This window comes from Panulirus ornatus, chromosome 65, assembly GCF_036320965.1.
Source record: "Panulirus ornatus isolate Po-2019 chromosome 65, ASM3632096v1, whole genome shotgun sequence".
NCBI lineage: Eukaryota > Metazoa > Arthropoda > Malacostraca > Decapoda > Palinuridae > Panulirus > Panulirus ornatus.
This window is the reverse complement of record NC_092288.1, coordinates 7,465,452-7,483,742: the sequence shown is the minus strand read 5'-3', so window position 1 is coordinate 7,483,742 and position 18,291 is coordinate 7,465,452. Positions and strand designations below refer to the sequence as shown.

At 39.0% G+C, this 18,291-nt stretch overlaps 1 protein-coding gene across 12 annotated transcripts in view; it reads right to left on the bottom strand.

Annotated features, from left to right (window-relative positions):
- cpo (couch potato) overlaps positions 1 to 18,291 on the bottom strand; it is a 245,170-nt gene that overhangs the window by 4,725 nt on the left and 222,154 nt on the right. For 8 of the 12 annotated variants that reach the window (XM_071657934.1, XM_071657941.1, XM_071657935.1 and 5 more), the window contains one exon: positions 12,543 to 12,720. The exons of 2 other annotated variants lie outside the window; for them this stretch is intronic. In XM_071657934.1, coding sequence (XP_071514035.1) covers positions 12,543 to 12,720 — 178 coding nt within the window. Of the gene's footprint in view, positions 1 to 6,106; positions 6,295 to 12,538; positions 12,721 to 18,291 lie in introns of all 12 variants that reach the window. 2 more of the 12 variants (XR_011712175.1, XM_071657937.1) reach the window with 2 other exon arrangements.

Here is an 18,291-nt window from a genome sequence, read left to right as displayed (position 1 = left end):
TGCTCTAAAAAGCAAAGGTGAGTTATGGTTATACTTTTAGCACTACCTTGAAAAAAAAGGCAAGTATTTCTAAGAGAAAGACTAAGTAAATTTGGTCAAAAGTTTATCATGTTTTAGTGCACACTAAATGAAACCACAAAGATGTTTTAACATTATTTAATAATATCCTCAATAGTTCTATATGCAGAGAGTGATGGACTGTGACTACCAGGGATACGTGGTAGAGGATATATGGATCAGGTGTTTGCTTTAAGGAATGTGAGAGAAATTCTAAGTAGTATTTATGGATTCGGAGAAAGCATCTGATGTGGCTGACAGATATGCCTTGTGGAAGGTCTTAAGAATACACAGTGTGGGAAGAAGCTGCTAGAAGCAGGAGAATTTTTTTTTTTTTTTATCAAGGTTGTAAGGCATGTGTACGAGTAGGAGAAGTGAAGGTTGGTCTGCGTCAGGTGTGTGTGATGTTACCATGTCCTTTCAATTTGTTTATGGATATGGTGGTGGAGGTAAATGTGAGTCTTGGAGAGAGGGAAGAGTATGTAGTCTGTGGGTGATAAAAGGGCCTGGAAAGTGAGTCAGTTTTTGTTTGCTTATGATACAGCACTGAAGCAGGGAGTAGCGATGCTGTTTCCTTGGGAAGGGAAGTGCCAGGAATGGATGAAGGCAGCAAGTATGAATATGAACATGTGTATATATGTATATGTGTGTGTGTGCATATATATTAGTGGATGAGCTATTCTTTCTTCGTCAGTTTCCTGGTGCTACCTCGCTAAAAATGCAGCAAGTATGAATATGAATGTGTATATATGTATATGTGTGTGCATATATATTAGTGGATGAGCTATTCTTTCTTCGTCTGTTTCCTGGTGCTACCTCGCTGACATGGGAAATAGCGATCAAGTATAATGAAATGAAATATATATATAATCCCTGGAGATACGGAAGAGACTACTGCCCAAATATTCCCTGAATGTCACAGAAGGCGACTACGAGGAGGAGGCAAGAGTGAGTGGCTGGAAATCCTCCCTTCCTATATTATTTTCCAAAAGAGAACGGAGAAAGGAGCCATGTGAGGAATTTTCCTTCTAAGGCTCTGTCATCTGTTCTTGACACTACCTTGCTCATTGGGGTACTGTTTCGTCAAAAACTTTCACTCCAAAGGAGTCAAACATTTCCCTGCTAGTGGAAACAGCACAGCTTAGGAGCTGCAAAGTTCCTGAAAACACTGTAACTTTCCATGAAAGAGGTCCTGGGATACTTATAAATTTCTATTTCATTTAAGATTACCCCAGGACCAGTTTCTATGAAAGAATCCTGGTGCTATCCAAATAAAGAGGTCCCTTGGCAACCCTAGGGTTATGTTCCTGGAAGACCCCATGGTTGGCAAAACCATGGCTGGCGAGATACTAAGCTTATGAGAAACATGGGGTTGTGGGAAGTAACCTTTAGGAGACTTACCTTAAGTCCTATAATGAACACTTCAATATTATAAATCAGCTTTTCATAACTTAGAAAAAACATGTTTATTAAAGTTTCTAGAGACAATGTACAAAGCAGAGAGAAAAATAATAAGGAAATAATACTGTACAGAATAATGGAAGAACATCACCTCTGATGCTGTATACCACCATAGAGCAGACGGCCAGCTGTGATGCACAAAAAGCTATATTGGTTTTCTTTATAGTTCATACTGTTGGCTCATTCACACCAAAATGCCTCCAATCACAGGCTCAATTTCATCACATGCAAGGTCACCAAATAAGTCCACTTTTTGCTCCAAAGACATCTGTTTTCTTGCCTTCCTTGAGGTATTAAAATTTGCTTCAACAGCTTTATGCTAGAGATCATATCTCAGGGCAAATAGCAGCAAACAAATTAAAGTTAATGAAAGTTTGTGCTGTAACGGGATTAGGGAGTTCTTCTCTTAAAGAGATTCACTGTTAAATAGAATGAGGCAGCTAGAAAGAAGGCAAAGATGCTTTGGTGACGTAGTTATCTCGCTTCCATATTGCTATAAACATCTTCATGCTACCTCTTTGTTGGGTTCAACCAACCCTGGCTAGAAGCCCATGGCTACTGCGAATTTTGTCCGACAGCTGAGGAAGAATACTGCAGATACTCGAAACGTAATGCTGTGGTTGGTTGGGAAAATGGTATACATTACCTTAAGTGTGTATACCCAAAAATATGGTTGATAATATTACATTAAGCAAGGAACCAGTGTGTGTATATATATGTATGTGTGTGTGTATATATATATATATATATATATATATATATATATATATATATATATATATATTATACTTTGTCGCTGTCTCCCGCGTCAGCGAGGTAGCGCAAGGAAACAGACGAAAGAATGGCCCAACCCAACCATACACATGTATATACATACACGTCCACACACGCACATATACATACCTATACATTTCAACGTATACATATATATACATACACAGACATATACATATATACACATGGACATAATTCATACTTACTGCCTTTTATCCAATCTCGTTGCCACCCCACCACACATGAAATGACAACCCCCTCCCCCGGCATGCACGCGAGGTAGCGCTAGGAAAAGACAACAAAGGCCACATTCGTTCACATTCAGTCTCTAGCTGTTATGTATAATGTCAATGTATAATTATATATATATTTTTTTTCATGCATATTCACCATTTCCCATGTTAGCGAGGTAGCATAAAAAACAGAGGACTGCGCCTAAGAGGGAAATATCCTCACTTAGCCCCCTTAGTTCCTTCTTTCGGAAAAGTAAAAGATGGAGACAATACACCTTATCAGGGGCCACTACTTAAGAAAGTTATTCAAATCCCACATCACACTCGAGTCCCACCGTTCAGCACCAATCTGTACAGACAGAACACTGACAGTGGTTGGTCTGTATAGAATGGTGCTGGACAGCTAGACTCAAGTGTGATGTTGGGATTTAAATAACTTTGTTAAGTACTGGCTCCTGATGAGGTGGACTGTTTCCATGAAACATGTGCCACATGTATAGAAAAATTACATGTTAAGTAAAATTGTATGAACTGCTGCTGAAGCAGGGGGTAGTGATGCTGTTTCCTGTGGGACGGGCTACTGCCAGGAATGGATGAAGGCAAGCAAGTATGAATATGTACGTGTGTTTATATACATATATGTCAGTGTTAGAGGTAGCGTTAAGAACAGAGGACTGGGCCTTTTAGGGAATATCCTCACCTGGCCCCCTTCTCTGTTCCTTCTTTTGGAAAATTAAAAAAAAACGAGAGGGGAGGATTTCCAGTCCCCTGCTCCCTCCCCTTTTAGTCGCCTTCTACGTATGCAGGGAATACATGGAAAGTATTCTTACTCCCCTATCCCCAGGGATGTGTGGTGGGTTGGCGATGGGAATGAATAAGGGCAGACAGTACGAATTATGTACATGTGTATATATGTATATGTCTGTGTGTGTATATATATATATGTATACGTTGAGATGTATAGGTATGTATATTTGCATGTGTGGACGTGTATGTATATACATGTGAATGCGGGTGGGTTGGGCCATTCTTTCGTCTGTTTCCTTGTGCTAACTCACTAACGCGGGAGACAGCAATAAAGCAAAATAAATAAAAATAAATATATAAATATATATTTATACTCTGTCGCTGTCTCCCGTGTTAGTGAGGTAGCGCAAGGTAACAGACGAAAGAATGGCCCAACCAACCTACATACACATGTATATACATACACGTCCACACACGCACATATACATACCTAAACATCTCAACGCATACATATATATATATATACACACACACAGACATATACATATATACATCTGTACATAATTCACACTGTCTGCCCTTATTCATTCCCGTCACCACCATGGCACGCATGAAATGACAACCCCCTACCCCCACATGTGCGCGAGGTAGTGCTAGGAAAACACAACAAAGGCCACATTCATTCATACTCAGTCTCTAGCTGTCATGTATAGTGCACCGAAACCACACACACACTCTTATATATATATATATATATATATATATATATATATATATATATATATATATATATATATATTTTATTTTATTTTATTTTTTTTATTATACTTTGTCGCTGTCTCCCGCGTTTGCGAGGTAGCGCAAGGAAACAGACAAAAGAAATGGCCCAACCCCCCCCATACACATGTATATACATACGTCCATACACGCAAATATACATACCTACACAGCTTTCCATGGTTTATATATATATATATATATATATATATATATATATATATATATATATATATATATATATATATATTAGCCCTGGGGATAGGGGAGAAAGAATACTTCCCATGTATTCCCTGTGTGTCGTAGAAGGCGACTAAAAGGGGAGGGAGCAGGGGGCTGGAAATCCTCCCCTCTCATTATTTTTTTTAATTTTCCAAAAGAAGGAACAGAGAAATGGGCCAGGTGAGGATATTCCCATAAAGGCCCAGTTCCCTGTTCTTAATGCTACCTCGCTAACGCGGGAAATGGCGGATAGTTTGAAAGAATAGAAAAGAATATATATATATATATATATATATATATATATATATATATATATATATATATATATATATATATAACTTTTCTTTCATACTATTTGCCATTTCCCGCATTAGCGAGGTAGCATTGAGAACAGAGGACTGGGCGTTTGAGGGAATATATATATATCTATATATATATATATATATATATATATATATATGTATATTTTTTTTTCATACTATTCGCCATTTCCCGCATTAGCGAGGTAGCGTTAAGAACAGAGGACTGGGCCTTAGAGTAAATATCCTCACCTGACCCCCTTCTCTGTTCCTTCTTTTGGAAAATTAAAAAAAAAACAAGAGGGAAGGATTTCCAGCCCCCCGCTCCCTTCCCTTTTAGTTGCCTTCTACAACACGCAGGGAATACGTGGGAAGTATTTTTTCTCCCCTATCCCCAGGGATAATATATATATATACTCCTATGAGTCCACAGGGAAAATGAAACACGATAAGTTCCCAAGTGCACTCTCATGTAATAATCACATCATCAGGGGAGACACAAGAGAGAAATATAACAGTCACTTGATATACATCGAAGAGACGAAGCTAGGACGCCATTTGGTAAACATGCATGTTTACATAATTCATACTGTCTGCCTTTTTTCATTCCCATCGCCAACCCACCACACATGAAATAACAACCCCCTCCCCCCTCATGTGCACGAGGTAGCACTAGGAAAAGACAACAAAGGCCACTTTTGTTCACACTCAGTCTCTAGCTGTCATGTAATAATGCACCGAAACCACAGCTCCCTTTTGACATCCAGGCCCCACAGAACTTTCCATGGTTTACCCCAGACACTTCACATGCCCTGGTTCAATCCATATATATATGCGAGTGGATGGGCCATTCTTCGTCTGTTTCCTGGTGCTACCTCACTGATGTGGGAAACGGTGATTATGTGTAATAATAATAATAACAATAATACTGATGATAAATATATATGTGTTTGTGTGTGTGTATATATATAAGTTGGGAGCAGGTTTTCTCTAATGCCCATAGAATTGAAAATGAGAGAATATTTAGAGTTATTAATCTTTCTTATGTCCTCTAATTTTTTTCAGCATTATTTTACCATTAGGTGGGTGCTCAAACACCAGTTGTTCATAGTTATCCAGTTATTTCAATCAAGCTTTTGCCTTCACAGAGGCATCATCAAGAATATACAAAATGAGAAAAAATGCACCACAAAATTTGGAAATATGTAAAATGCAAATAAAAACACTTGGTAAAAATGCAATACATAACACAAAAAGTATGGGAAAACACTTTAGGTGTTTTTGTTTGAATTTTACATAATTCCAAGTTTTGTGATATATTTTTTTTCTCTTTTTGTATATTCCTGATGGTGCCTCTTTGAAGGCAAAGTCTTGATTGAAATAAAAGAATAACTATGGACAACTGGTGTTTGAGCACCCATCTAATGGTAGAATAATACTGAGAAAATTAGAGTATAAGAAAGATTAAATAACTCAAAATATGCTGTTGTATTCAATTCTATGTGCATATATATATATATATATATGTATACATACACTTCTTGTCCTAGGAGTCCCTTCTATCTTTATGAGAATTCTGCAGAGCTCAGGAAGCTGGCCAACTCCACTTGTCAGGACCATGGGATTACACATGACAGCTAGAGAATGGATGTGAGCGGATGTGGCCTTTCTTCGTATGTTTCCTGGTGCTACCTCGCTGATGCAGGAGGTGGCGATGCTGTTTCCTGTGGGGTGGGGTGGCACCGGGAATGGATAAAGGCGAGCACGTATGAATATGTACACGTGTATATATGTATCATATGCATGTTTGTGTATGTGAGTAGATGGGTCTTTCTTCATCTGTTTCCTGGCACTGCCTTGCTAATGCGGGAAATGGCGATCAAGTATAATGAATAAGAATAATATATATATATATATATATATATATATATATATATATTTTTCATACTATTCACCATTTCCCGCGACAGCGAGGTAGCGTTAAGAACAGAGGACTGGGCCTTTGAGGGAATATCCTCACCTGGCCTTCTTCTCTGTTCCTTCTTTTGGAAAATTAAAAAAAAAAAAAACGAGAGGGGAGGATTTCCAGCCTCCCGCTCCCTTCTCTTTTAGTCGCCTTCTACGACACGCAGGGAATACGTGGGAAGTATTCTTTCTCCCCTATCCCCAGGGAAAAATATATATATATATATATATATATATATATATATATATATATATATATATATATATATATACATATATATATATATATATATATATATATATATATATATATATATATATATACATATATATATATATATATATATATATATATATATATATATATATATATATATATATATATATAACGCTACCTTACTAACACGGGAAATGGCGAATAGTATGAAAGAAAGAAAAGAAGAATATATATATATATATATATATATATTTCTTCTTTCTTTCAAACTATTCGCCATTTCCTGCGTTAGTGAGGTAGCGTTAAGAACAGAGGACTGGGCCTTTGAGGGAATATCCTCACCTGGCCCCCCCTTCTCTGTTCTTTCTTTTGGAAAATTAAAAAAAAAAAATGAGAGGGGAGGATTTCCAGCCCCCTGCTCCCTTCCCTTTTAGTCGCCGTCTACGACACGCGGGAAATACGTGGGAAGTATTCTTTCTCCCCTATCCCCTATATATATATATATATATATATATATATATATATATATATATATATATATATATATATATATATATATATATATTTTCATACATATTCGCTATATCCCGTGTAGTCAGATAGCGTCAAGAACAGATGACTGAGCCTTAGAGGGAAAAATCCTCACTCAGCTCACTCATCTGTTCCTTCTTTTGGAAAAGTAAAACTAAAGGGAAGGATTTCTAGCTCCCTACTCCCACCCCTTTTAGTCACCTTCTATGACACGCAGGGAATACATGGGCAGTATTCTTTCTCTGCTATCCCCAGCTGGTGGCTGATTCACGTGAGAAACTGCAGAAGCTGGTAATTGAGGTTGGTAAAGTGTGTGAAAGAAGAAAGTTGAGAGTAAATGTGAATAAGAGCAAGGTTATCAGGTACAGTAGGGTTGAGGGTCAAGTCAATTGGGAGGTAAGTTTGAATGGAGAAAAACTGGAGGAAGTGAAGTGTTTTAGATATCTGGGAGTGGATTTGGCAGCGGATGGAACCATGGAAGCAGAAGTCATAGGGTGGGGGAGGAGGCGAAAATTCTGGGAGCCTTGAAGAATGTGTGGAAGTCGAGAACACTATCTCGGAAAGCAAATATGGGTATGTTTGAAGGAATAGTGGTTCCAACAATGTTGTATGGTTGCGAGGCATGGGCTATGTATAGAGTTGTGCGCAGGAAGGTGGATGTGCTGGAAATGATATGTTTGAGGACAATACGTGGTGTGAGGTGGTTTGATTGATTAAGTAATAATAGGGTAAGAGAGATGTGTGGTAATAAAAAGAGTGTGGTTGAGAGAGCAGAAGAGGGTATTTTGAAAAGGTTTGGTCACATGGAGAGAACGAGTGAGGAAAGATTGACAAAGAGGATATATGTGTCAGAGGTGGAGGGAACGAGAAGTGGGAGACCAAATTGGAGGTGGAAAGATGGAGTGAAAAAGATTTTGAGTGATCGGGGCCTGAACATGCAGGAGGGTGAAAGGTGTGCAAAAATATATATGTATGAGCATATGATATGCTCATATATATATATATATATATATATATATATATATATATATATATATATATATATATATCGCTACCTCGCTAATGCGGGAAATGGCGAATAGTATGAGAGAAATATATATTTTCATATGTATTCGCCATTTCCCGCATTAGCGAGGTAGCTTTAAGAACAGAGGGCTGAACCTTAGAGGGAATATCCTCACTTGGCTCCCTTCCCTGTCCCTTTTTGGAAAAATAAAAAACGGGAAGGGAGGATTTCCAGCCACCTGCTCCCTCCCCTTTTAGTCACCTTCTACAACACGCAGGAACACGTGGAAAATATTCTCTCTATTATTCCACTTGATTGCCATTTCCCGTATCAGCAAGGTAGCGCCAGGAAACAGACGAAGAATGGCCCATCCACTCATATAGACACATATGTATACATAAATGCCAATACATGTACATATACATACATATATATATATATATATATATATATATATATATATATATATATATATATATATATATATATATCAACGTATACACATTCTTTTTTTTATACACATTCGCAATTTCCTGCATTAGCGAGGTGACATCAAGAAAACAGGACTGAGCATAGGAGGGAAAATCCTCACTTGGCCCTGTTCTCTTCCTTCTTTTGGAAAAGTAAAAACTGGAGGGGATGATTTCCAGTGCCCCTCTGCCTCCCCCTTGGTCGCCTTTTATGACATACTGGGAATATATGGGAAGTATTCTTTCTCCCTTATCCAAAGGGATAACATATACACATATATACATATACATGTATACACTTGTACATATTCATACTTGCTTGCCCTCATCCATTCCAGGTGACATCCCGCCCCACAGACAGAAAACAGCATCACTACCCCTCTGCTTCAGTGAGGTAGCACCAGGAAAAGACAATAAAGGCCTCATTCGTTCACACTGTCTCTTGCTGTTATGTGAAATGCACCAAAACCATAGCTCCCCATCCACATTCAGGCCCCAGAGACCTTTCGGTGGTTTACCCAAGACGTTTCACATGCCCTTGTTCAGTCCAATGACAGCATGTCGAGCCCAGTATACCACATCATTCCAATTCGCTCTATTCCTTGCACGCCTCTCACCCTCCTGTATGTCCGGGCCCTGATCGCTCAAAATCTTTTTTACTACATCCTTCCACCTCCAATTTGGTTTCCTGCTTCTCCTTGTTCCTTCCACCTATGACACACATATCCTCTTTGTTGATCTTTCCTCACGCATTCTCTCCATAGGTCCAAACCATTTCAACACACCCTCTTCTGCACTCTCAACCACACTCTTTTTATTTCCACACATCTCTCTTACCCTTTCATTACTTACTTTTTCAAACTACCTCATGCCATACATACATATTCACCATTTCCCGCATTAGCGAGGTAGTGTCAAGAACAAAGGACTGAGCTTTAGAGGGAAAATCCTCACTAGGCTCCCTTCTCTGTTCCTTCTTTTGGAGAAGTAAAAACTGGAGGGGAGGATTTCCAGCCTCCAGCCCCCCCACTCCCACCCCTTGAAGTCACTTTCTACGACACACAGGGAATACGTGGGAAGTATTCTTTTTCCCCTATCCCCAGGGATTATATATATATATATATATATATATATATATATATATATATATATATATATATATATATATATACCTTTTTTTCTTTTAAACTATTCGCCATTTCCCGCGTTAGCGAGGTAGCGTTAAGAACAGAGGACTGGGCCTTTTTTGGAATATCCTCACCTGGCCCCCTCTGTTCCTTCTTTTGGAAAATTAAAAAAAAAAAAAAAACGAGAGGGGAGGATTTCCAGCCCCCCACTCCCTCCCCTTTTAGTCGCCTTCTACGACACGCAGGGAATACGTGGGAAGTACTCTTAATCCCCTATCCCCAGGGATAATATATATATATATGTATCTTTCTTTCCTTTCATACTATTCATCATTTCCCGCATCAGCGAGGTAGCGTTAAGAACAGAGGACTGGGCCTTTGAGGGAATATCCTCACCTGGCCCGACTGGGCCTTTGAGGAAATATCCTCACCTGGCCCCCTTCTCTGTTCCTTCTTTTGGAAAATTAAAAAAAACGAGAGGGGAGGATTTCCAGCCACCCACTCCCTCCCCTTTTAGTCGCCTTCTACGACACGCAGGGAATACGTGGGAAGTATTCTTTCTCCCCTATCCCCAGGGATAATATATATATATATATATATATATATATATATATATATATATATATATATATATATATATATATCTTTTTCTTTCATACTATTCGCCATTTCCCGCATTAGCGAGGTAGCGTTAAGAACAGAGGACTGGGCCTTAGAGGGAATATCCTCACCTGGCCCCCTTCTCTGTTCCTTCTTTTGGGAAAAAAAAAAAAGAGGGGAGGATTTCCAGCCACCCGCTCCCTCACCTTTTAGTCGCCTTCTACAACACGCAGGGAATACGTGGGAAGTATTCTTTCTCCCCTATCCCCAGGGATATATATATATATATATATATATATATATATATATATATATATATATATTCCTACGAGTCCACGGGTAAAATGAAACACGATAAGTGGACTCATAGGAAAATCTTGATCACACGCAAAATTGTGATCCTTTCCAATATATATATATATATATATATATATAATTGAAGTAGGTCACAGTGGTGTGTGTGATCTAGTATTTGTTGATAACCATGAGGAAAATGAAACACAGTAAGTTCCCAAGTGCATTTTTGTGTATTGGGAGCATAGGGCTGAAAACCCTTTCCACTTACAGCTAGCTTTTCCAAAGACAGAAACAGAAGGAGTCAGGTGAGGCCTTGTCCTTGACAGCTCAGGCTGGTGTGTCTGAATGTGTGTGGTTGTAATAAGGATGGAAATAAGGAAGAGGCAGGTGTTATGTCTGACAAAAGAAACCTGGATATTCTAGCACTGAATGTAAGAAAGTTTGAAGAAAAGGACAACAAAATGGTTTGGGAATATCAAGTGGTTAAAGTCTGGGGTCAGTGACTGAACAAGAATGAGGGACAGGGTGGCACTTTGATGATGAATGTGGTGTAAGACTAAAAAAGTGTAAGTTCAATAATGCTGTGAGTTAGAATGAAAGTTAGTTATGAGAGGTACAGTTAGATGTGAAAGAAGAAATGAGTGTTGTTATGGGAGAAGTTGAGTGAGTGTTTAAGAAGTTTTGATGCAAGGGACCAAATCCTGTTTTTATTGATCTAAGGGAAAGGATTGGTGATATGACAACTGAGGATATAACTGGGGGACGTTGAGGTCCCCACTGAAAATGGCAATAGGGTGAACCGGTTGATCTGTGTGTTGACAGAGGAAAGGGGATCAAGAATATGAGGTATAAAACAAGTGAACTTGGATGAATGGTTTGGGGTCAACATACATTACTGGACTGGGTGTTGACTGACATGTATGCACAGGAGAGGTTGTTTGATGTAAATGTGCTTAAAGGAGCAGCTGGTGGAATGTCTGATTATGATATAGTAGAAGTAGGTGCAAAAGTTTATGGTGGGTTTAGGAAGAGGAGGAACAATATTTATGAATAGGATTAGAGTAAGAGAAAAGTAGGGAGAGGAAGACTTTTAAGGAAGCAATGCTTAAATGTAGAGGTGAAGTGTGAAGCATGTGCAAGCATGAGTCTTCTGCATAAGGCTATGGAAAACCTAATAAGTGTTAACTCCCATACATCTTTGAACAGTGCAGAAAATTTCCTTTCCTACAATATCATACAATATACAAATATGTTACTAAATATTCAAAGTACCATTATCAGATGAATATAATCAATAGAAATCCTTTTACATATATTGACAGTAACTCCTTCCATAGCCATAAAAGTAAAGGTATGGGGTAGGTAATGGGTAGGGGTCCATGCTTTATTATTTTATTTCATGCAGCTTCTTGCTCTCTTCATAATATGGGAGGATGGCCAAATCTAGCAACTGAAGGACTCATGATGGAGTAATAGCAAGGTACATCCAGCAACTTTTTATATAAGACTGAGCAAAGCACATCCATTAAGTTATGAAAATGAGGAGGGTACCACTGGAAAACATGAACCATGTTCAATATCAGAAATTAACAAAAATCTGATACTCTACCATATATCCATTTACAATTACAATGTAATTGCATTTAAATGTTTCCCCTAGTGCCACACAACAGTGGAAAAATATTTTTACGGGAAATGTTCCCATTACGAGTTGCCACTTGCATGACCTTATATTAATACCTAAAAGGTACGTACCAACCTCGCCCATTTTACTCTTGGCGTACTCGATGCGGATTCCACCCCGATCCGAGGATACCAAGACAAAGCCCTGCAGTGAAGTGAGAGCCGCAGAGGCAAACCTCACATCAGAGAACTCGACAAAGGCAACAGGGGTGTCTCCCTTAGTGTGCATGCGCAGGCGAACATAGCCATGGAAGCTGTGGACCAAAGCAGGCAGGGTGTGAGGTAGGTGTGACTCTAGCCATGGTACCGTGTCCAAGACACAAAGGATGGGAGATCAGAGAAAGATACCAAGATCACAAACCTCTTTTATACAAGCATATGAAAACTGATGAAGGAGAGCAGAGTGTATATAAGAAAAAAAAAGTAAGCTTTGAAATATGGAAGTCTTTTCTCTCTGGAATGATGTCTTGTAAGCTTTTAGAAGTCTATAGGACCCTTCAGGGTCAGAAACCTCTTAAATTCCTGCCTTCTGGTTAACTAAATGCCTCCCACTCATCACTGACCATCTTTTCCATGATAGTGGACTTTGGATCCATCCAAGTCTATCCACTGACCAATCAGCAATGTCCACTCGGTGATGACGTTATCATTTCCTGACTATTGGTAAGGACCTGCCTCGTAATTCTTGGAACACAGACATCAAACTGACAGCAGTTACTGTGACCATTAAAGAGAAGAATTTTTTGAAATGGGATGGAAGGACGGGAAACAGCCAAGGAAAAATGCTCACAGGACACCAACCTGGACATCAAAAATTTCCCTTGAGAAGGGTTAGAGAAAAACCTTATTCAGAAAGAGGATAAAGTAGTGCAAAAGAGAGCACTTCAAGAGTCATCTTTTGCACAATAGGAGCCTTCTAACTCAACAGTGGCATGGATCACATTAGGAAGACTCTCAATATCTGAAGTAAGGTATCTTTTTAACTTATACTGCATTAGAGGAATACTAAAGACTTTGATTGTTGGTCTCCTTTGAGGAGAAGCTCCTCAACAAAGCTAAAGTTGGAGGCTACCATGCAAAATTCACAGGCTCTGACATACAGGCCAATCTGGACCAAGAAAACAAGTCTCAGTCCTGGAAAATATGTTCCTTGCTGAAAAAAGGTTCAACATTCCTGGATACAATCAAGCAGTTCCCCTTTGGTAATCTCTAGTGATTACCAATTTCCTCAAAGAATCAACAGGGTATAAGGAAAGGAGATCTCTGGTTATAGTCTTCTAAAGAAAAATCATAAGGGATATTTTCTTAATTTACTCCTTTTTACTCAGCTTGTGGTTGTTTCGAGTGAGAAACTCCAGAAGTTGGTGACTGAGTTTGGTAAAGTGTGTGAAAGAAGAAAGCTGAGAGTAAATGTGAATAAGAGCATGGTTATTAGGTTCAGTAGGGTTAAGGGACAAGTTAATTGGGAGTTAAGTTTGAATGGAGAAAAACTGTAGGAAGTGACATGTTTCAGACTTCTGGGAGTGGATTTAGCAGCGGATAGAACCATGGAAGTGAAAGTGAGTCACAGGGTGGGGAGGGGGCGAAGGTTCTGGGAGCGTTGAAGAATAGGTGGAAGCGAGAATGTTGTCTAGGAGAGCAAAAATGGGTATGTTTGAAGGAATAATGGTTCCAATAATGTTATATGGTTGTGAGGCATGGGTTGTGCAGAGGAAGGTGGATGTGTTGGAAATGAGATGTTTGAAGACAATATGTGGTGTGAGGTGGTTTGATTGAGTAAATAATGAAAGGGTAAGAGAGATGTGGTAATAAAAAGACTGTGGTTGTGAGAGCATAAGAGGGTGTTTTGAAATGGTTTGGTCACATGGAGAGAATGAATGAGGAAAGATTGACAAAGAGGATACATGTGTCAGAGGTGGAGGGAATGAGGAGAAGTGGGAGACCAAATTGTAGGTGGAAAGATGGAGTGAAAAAGATTTTGAGTGATTGGGGCCTGAACATGCAGGAGGGTGAAAGGCAGGCAAGGAATAGAGTGAATTGGATCGATGTGGTATACTGGGGTTGACGTGCTGTAAATGGATTGAATCAGGGCAAGTGAAGCATCTGGGGTAAACCATGGAAAGTTCTGTGGGGACTGGATGTGGAAAGGAAGCAGTGGTTTCGGGCATTATTGCATGACAGCAAGAGACTGAGTGTGAATGAATGGGGCCTTTGTTGTCTTTTCCTAGCACTACCTCGCACACATGAGGGGGGAGGGGGATGTTATTCCATGTGTGGCGAGGTGGCGATGGGAATGAATAAAGGCAGATAGTGTGAATTGTGTGCATGTGTATATATGTATGTGTCTGTGTGTGTATATATATATATATATATGTGTACATTGAGATGTTTGGGTATGTATATTTGCGTGTGTGGACGTGTATGTATATACATGTGTATGGGGGTGGGTTGGGCCATTTCTTTCATCTGTTTCCTTGCGCTACCTTGCAAATGCGGGAGACAGCGACAAAGCAAATAAAAAAAATAATTAATTATTTTCTAAATACTCTCCAAATAATATTTTGTGAAAACGTTTGAGAAAATAAAAGTGTAAATTTTCAAATTCAGAACTTTGACATTAGGCTTGGGTGATGAAGAAAATGTAAAGTATGATCTTAGGTGTACTGCAAAGCTGAAAATATTTTTGGCACCAATTTTGACTCACGAACAAATGACCAAATCACATAAACCATTTAGATGGGATGAAAACTTTCCCCTGAAGACATACTTGGGGAGAAAATTCAGTTCTAAGAGAATTAGAATACCGGGTACTACTGCCTCTGATCAAACATTGAAAATACACAGGATAACAACATGGCATTTGCCTTGGTGGAAGTTTCACCAAATGAGAAAATCTTAATGACAAAACCCAGCTGAATTCATCTCTCCCTGTTGACATTCTGTTAATGAGGATATCAAACCTGAAGGGGCATCTCCCCATACACAAAAACTTGAATATAGTACACATGGAGAAACAAGCTCTTTTACACTGCTAGGGAATATTGTTTTTCCCAAGAAAAGAAGGAATCTGCAGGAGCCTTGTTCATTGGATAGTAGATTGCCTTAGTTGTCCATGAAAAACAGAATTCTGGATTCAAGACATGAAGAATTATGGAAACCATTGATACTTCCAAGACATGAAAAATGATGCAAACCACTAATACTTTATGTTGACATATACAGATTCTTGTTCCTCCTTCTATAAACCCAGATTACACAATCTTCATTGTAGCTGTAACCATGAGTCTAAGCATCCATCCTGATCATCTAGGAGGTGGGAGGAACTGTCCAAGGCACAGGACTTTGGAGAGTCCTCATATCTGTCCACCACCTCAAGACATCCAGAAGTTCTTTGTGTAAAGCTTCCTGAGGATTTCTGATAAAAGATGGAAAAGCTTCTTCACCCAGAATAGAAACTTTTCTGCCTAAAGTCTCCCCATGGCATTGCAACAAGTTGCACTAGTAAATGTTCTCTAAAGGTACTCTAGGATATGCCTAGACACCTTGGACTGGAACGGAACTGTTAAGGCAATGCTTGTGTAATCTAAAGTAAGGAGACTGAATGAACTTTTTTGTTGTTGATGTTATTGTTGAAGGCTCCAGTCATGGACAAAAGTCTAAATCAAGGCTGAGCCTTCATTGAAATATAAAGAATTATGAAATGGAAAAAGAAAAGACAAGGAAAAGTATATACGAATTTTGGAGGAAGTGAAAGACCTGTCTTTCGAAATGTGCCAGGTCATGAGAAGGTAGGAAGTTCCAAAGCTTCGATGAGTAGAGAAAGAAGCAGGTACCAAAACAGCCCACCCTTGAGTTGCTGATGGCCACACAACAATAGTGTAACACAGCAGCTTGCCGAGTATTGCCAAGTACAATTCTGCCGAGGAATCAAAGATGACTTTTCTCGCTTGGTGATAAAACCTGCTTTTTAAAAAATATTTTGGACTAGTAATCCATGATTGACATATTCCTCAGCTGATTTTATGATTACTAGAAAACTGCACGTGAAGTATAACTAAAGCCTCAAGGGAAAAATTGCTCTTGGAAGCGGAAAGGCTACCAGGCTTGTAAATACATGTGAAGCTATGAACAGACCTGTGGGGAAGACTGGTACCAACAGCCAAGGAACAATGACATTATCTCCAATTAGGAGTTGATGATTGGTTGGTATGTGGGTTTTAGCACTGTACAGTACAGGTAGTTATTATTAATAAGGGGTGAAAGGCATTCACCTCACCAGAAGGTAGGGGGTTATGGGGTTTCTCTCAAGGCTCATGAAATGAACCAACTCTGGAGAGAAATAAAGCAACTTGGAGATAAGACATGAACAGTACAACAGAAGAGTAGTAAAAAAGGGTGAAAACACTGCACATAGAGATTCTCAAAGAAGAACCAGGAAAGGCAGTGTTTCTACATTGTATATGGAAATTCTGATTGTCCTATCTTACAAGAAAGGAACATGAAAACAAAGTGCAAAAGTACTGATCAACATAGTAAGAGGGGGAAAAAGAGATGATGAGTGCGAGGGAACAAGGAATAAGAGAAAAACAGAATAAGATAACTGTAACGATACAAAAAAGAAATGGCAAATAGGAAAATAAGTGATAATCTGACAGACTGAGGGGAGATGTTAGGTGAGCACTATGTTAGTTCAAGGCAGGTTGAAAAGAGCACAAAATCCACTACAACCATAGGATACAAAAGACATATAGGACTGTAATAAATTGAAGGCTAGTGATAACGTGAAGAGACTTTGCCATCTTTCACTTCCCTAATGCCCTTCTTGCATTCAAAGGAGAATGGTGCATGTAGAAAAACCTTCAAACATTTCAGCTGCTGCTTTTCTTATCACCCTTAAGAGTGGAAGACCCAACTGCTATGCTTGAAGTACGTTCTAAATACTTTTGCATGATGAAATATTTATGGAAGTGAAGTAGCGGCTATTTGCATGTGGTAAGAAAACTGCCACAGCAAGTATACATATGAAGGAAAGTGTACGCAGAGAAACAACAAAATCCAGAAAAGCAAAAGAGGGAGAAATAATAAGAGGAAGGATGTTCATGGCAGCCAAATTTAAGGGAACTGTGGGATTAAAAAATACAAGGCAGACCAAGTTGGCTGTAGTGTTGAACATAGCAAAGGAAAAGAACCACCAATGAGGAAAGGAAATTATATACATCCTAGTAGTCAGAGTTAAAGAAAAAATCCTAGTCCTGATGTATCGGCAATGACTATCACAGTAACTGTGATACAGATGAAGAGAATAGTATTGTTTCGAAAATGCTACTTGATGTTAGTAGCAAGTTTAGTGTATATTTCATAACTTTCATTTTGCTCAATTATTAGGATGGCTCGAGATGTTAGGGTACTTCAATGAAGAGGTCTAGTCAGTTTATAAAAGTTCAATTTAAAGTTGGACAGAAAAAAAACCTGAAGACCTATTGTCAAGGTTAGTTTCAGGGATATGGTGGAGATGGTCAACTATATATGCTCATGAAAGGGTGGGAAAAGGGGGGAAAAGACTTGGTACCATTGGTGAGAGATGGGCCAGCCTCAAGATATGGGAAATGAGCATCCAACACTAAATGTGGCTCTTGCAAGGTACAGAGATTGAGGAATTGTGCAGTTAAATTGCTTTTAATAGCCACCACATCATCTTGCATTGGGAAATATTACCAAGTGATCTAGGAAATAGGGTGCAACCAACAAGGCATAGTAAACTGAGGCTACACATTCAACTATGGTGAAACTGGGCTACTGTTGTGCACACTGCAGTGTTACTAAAA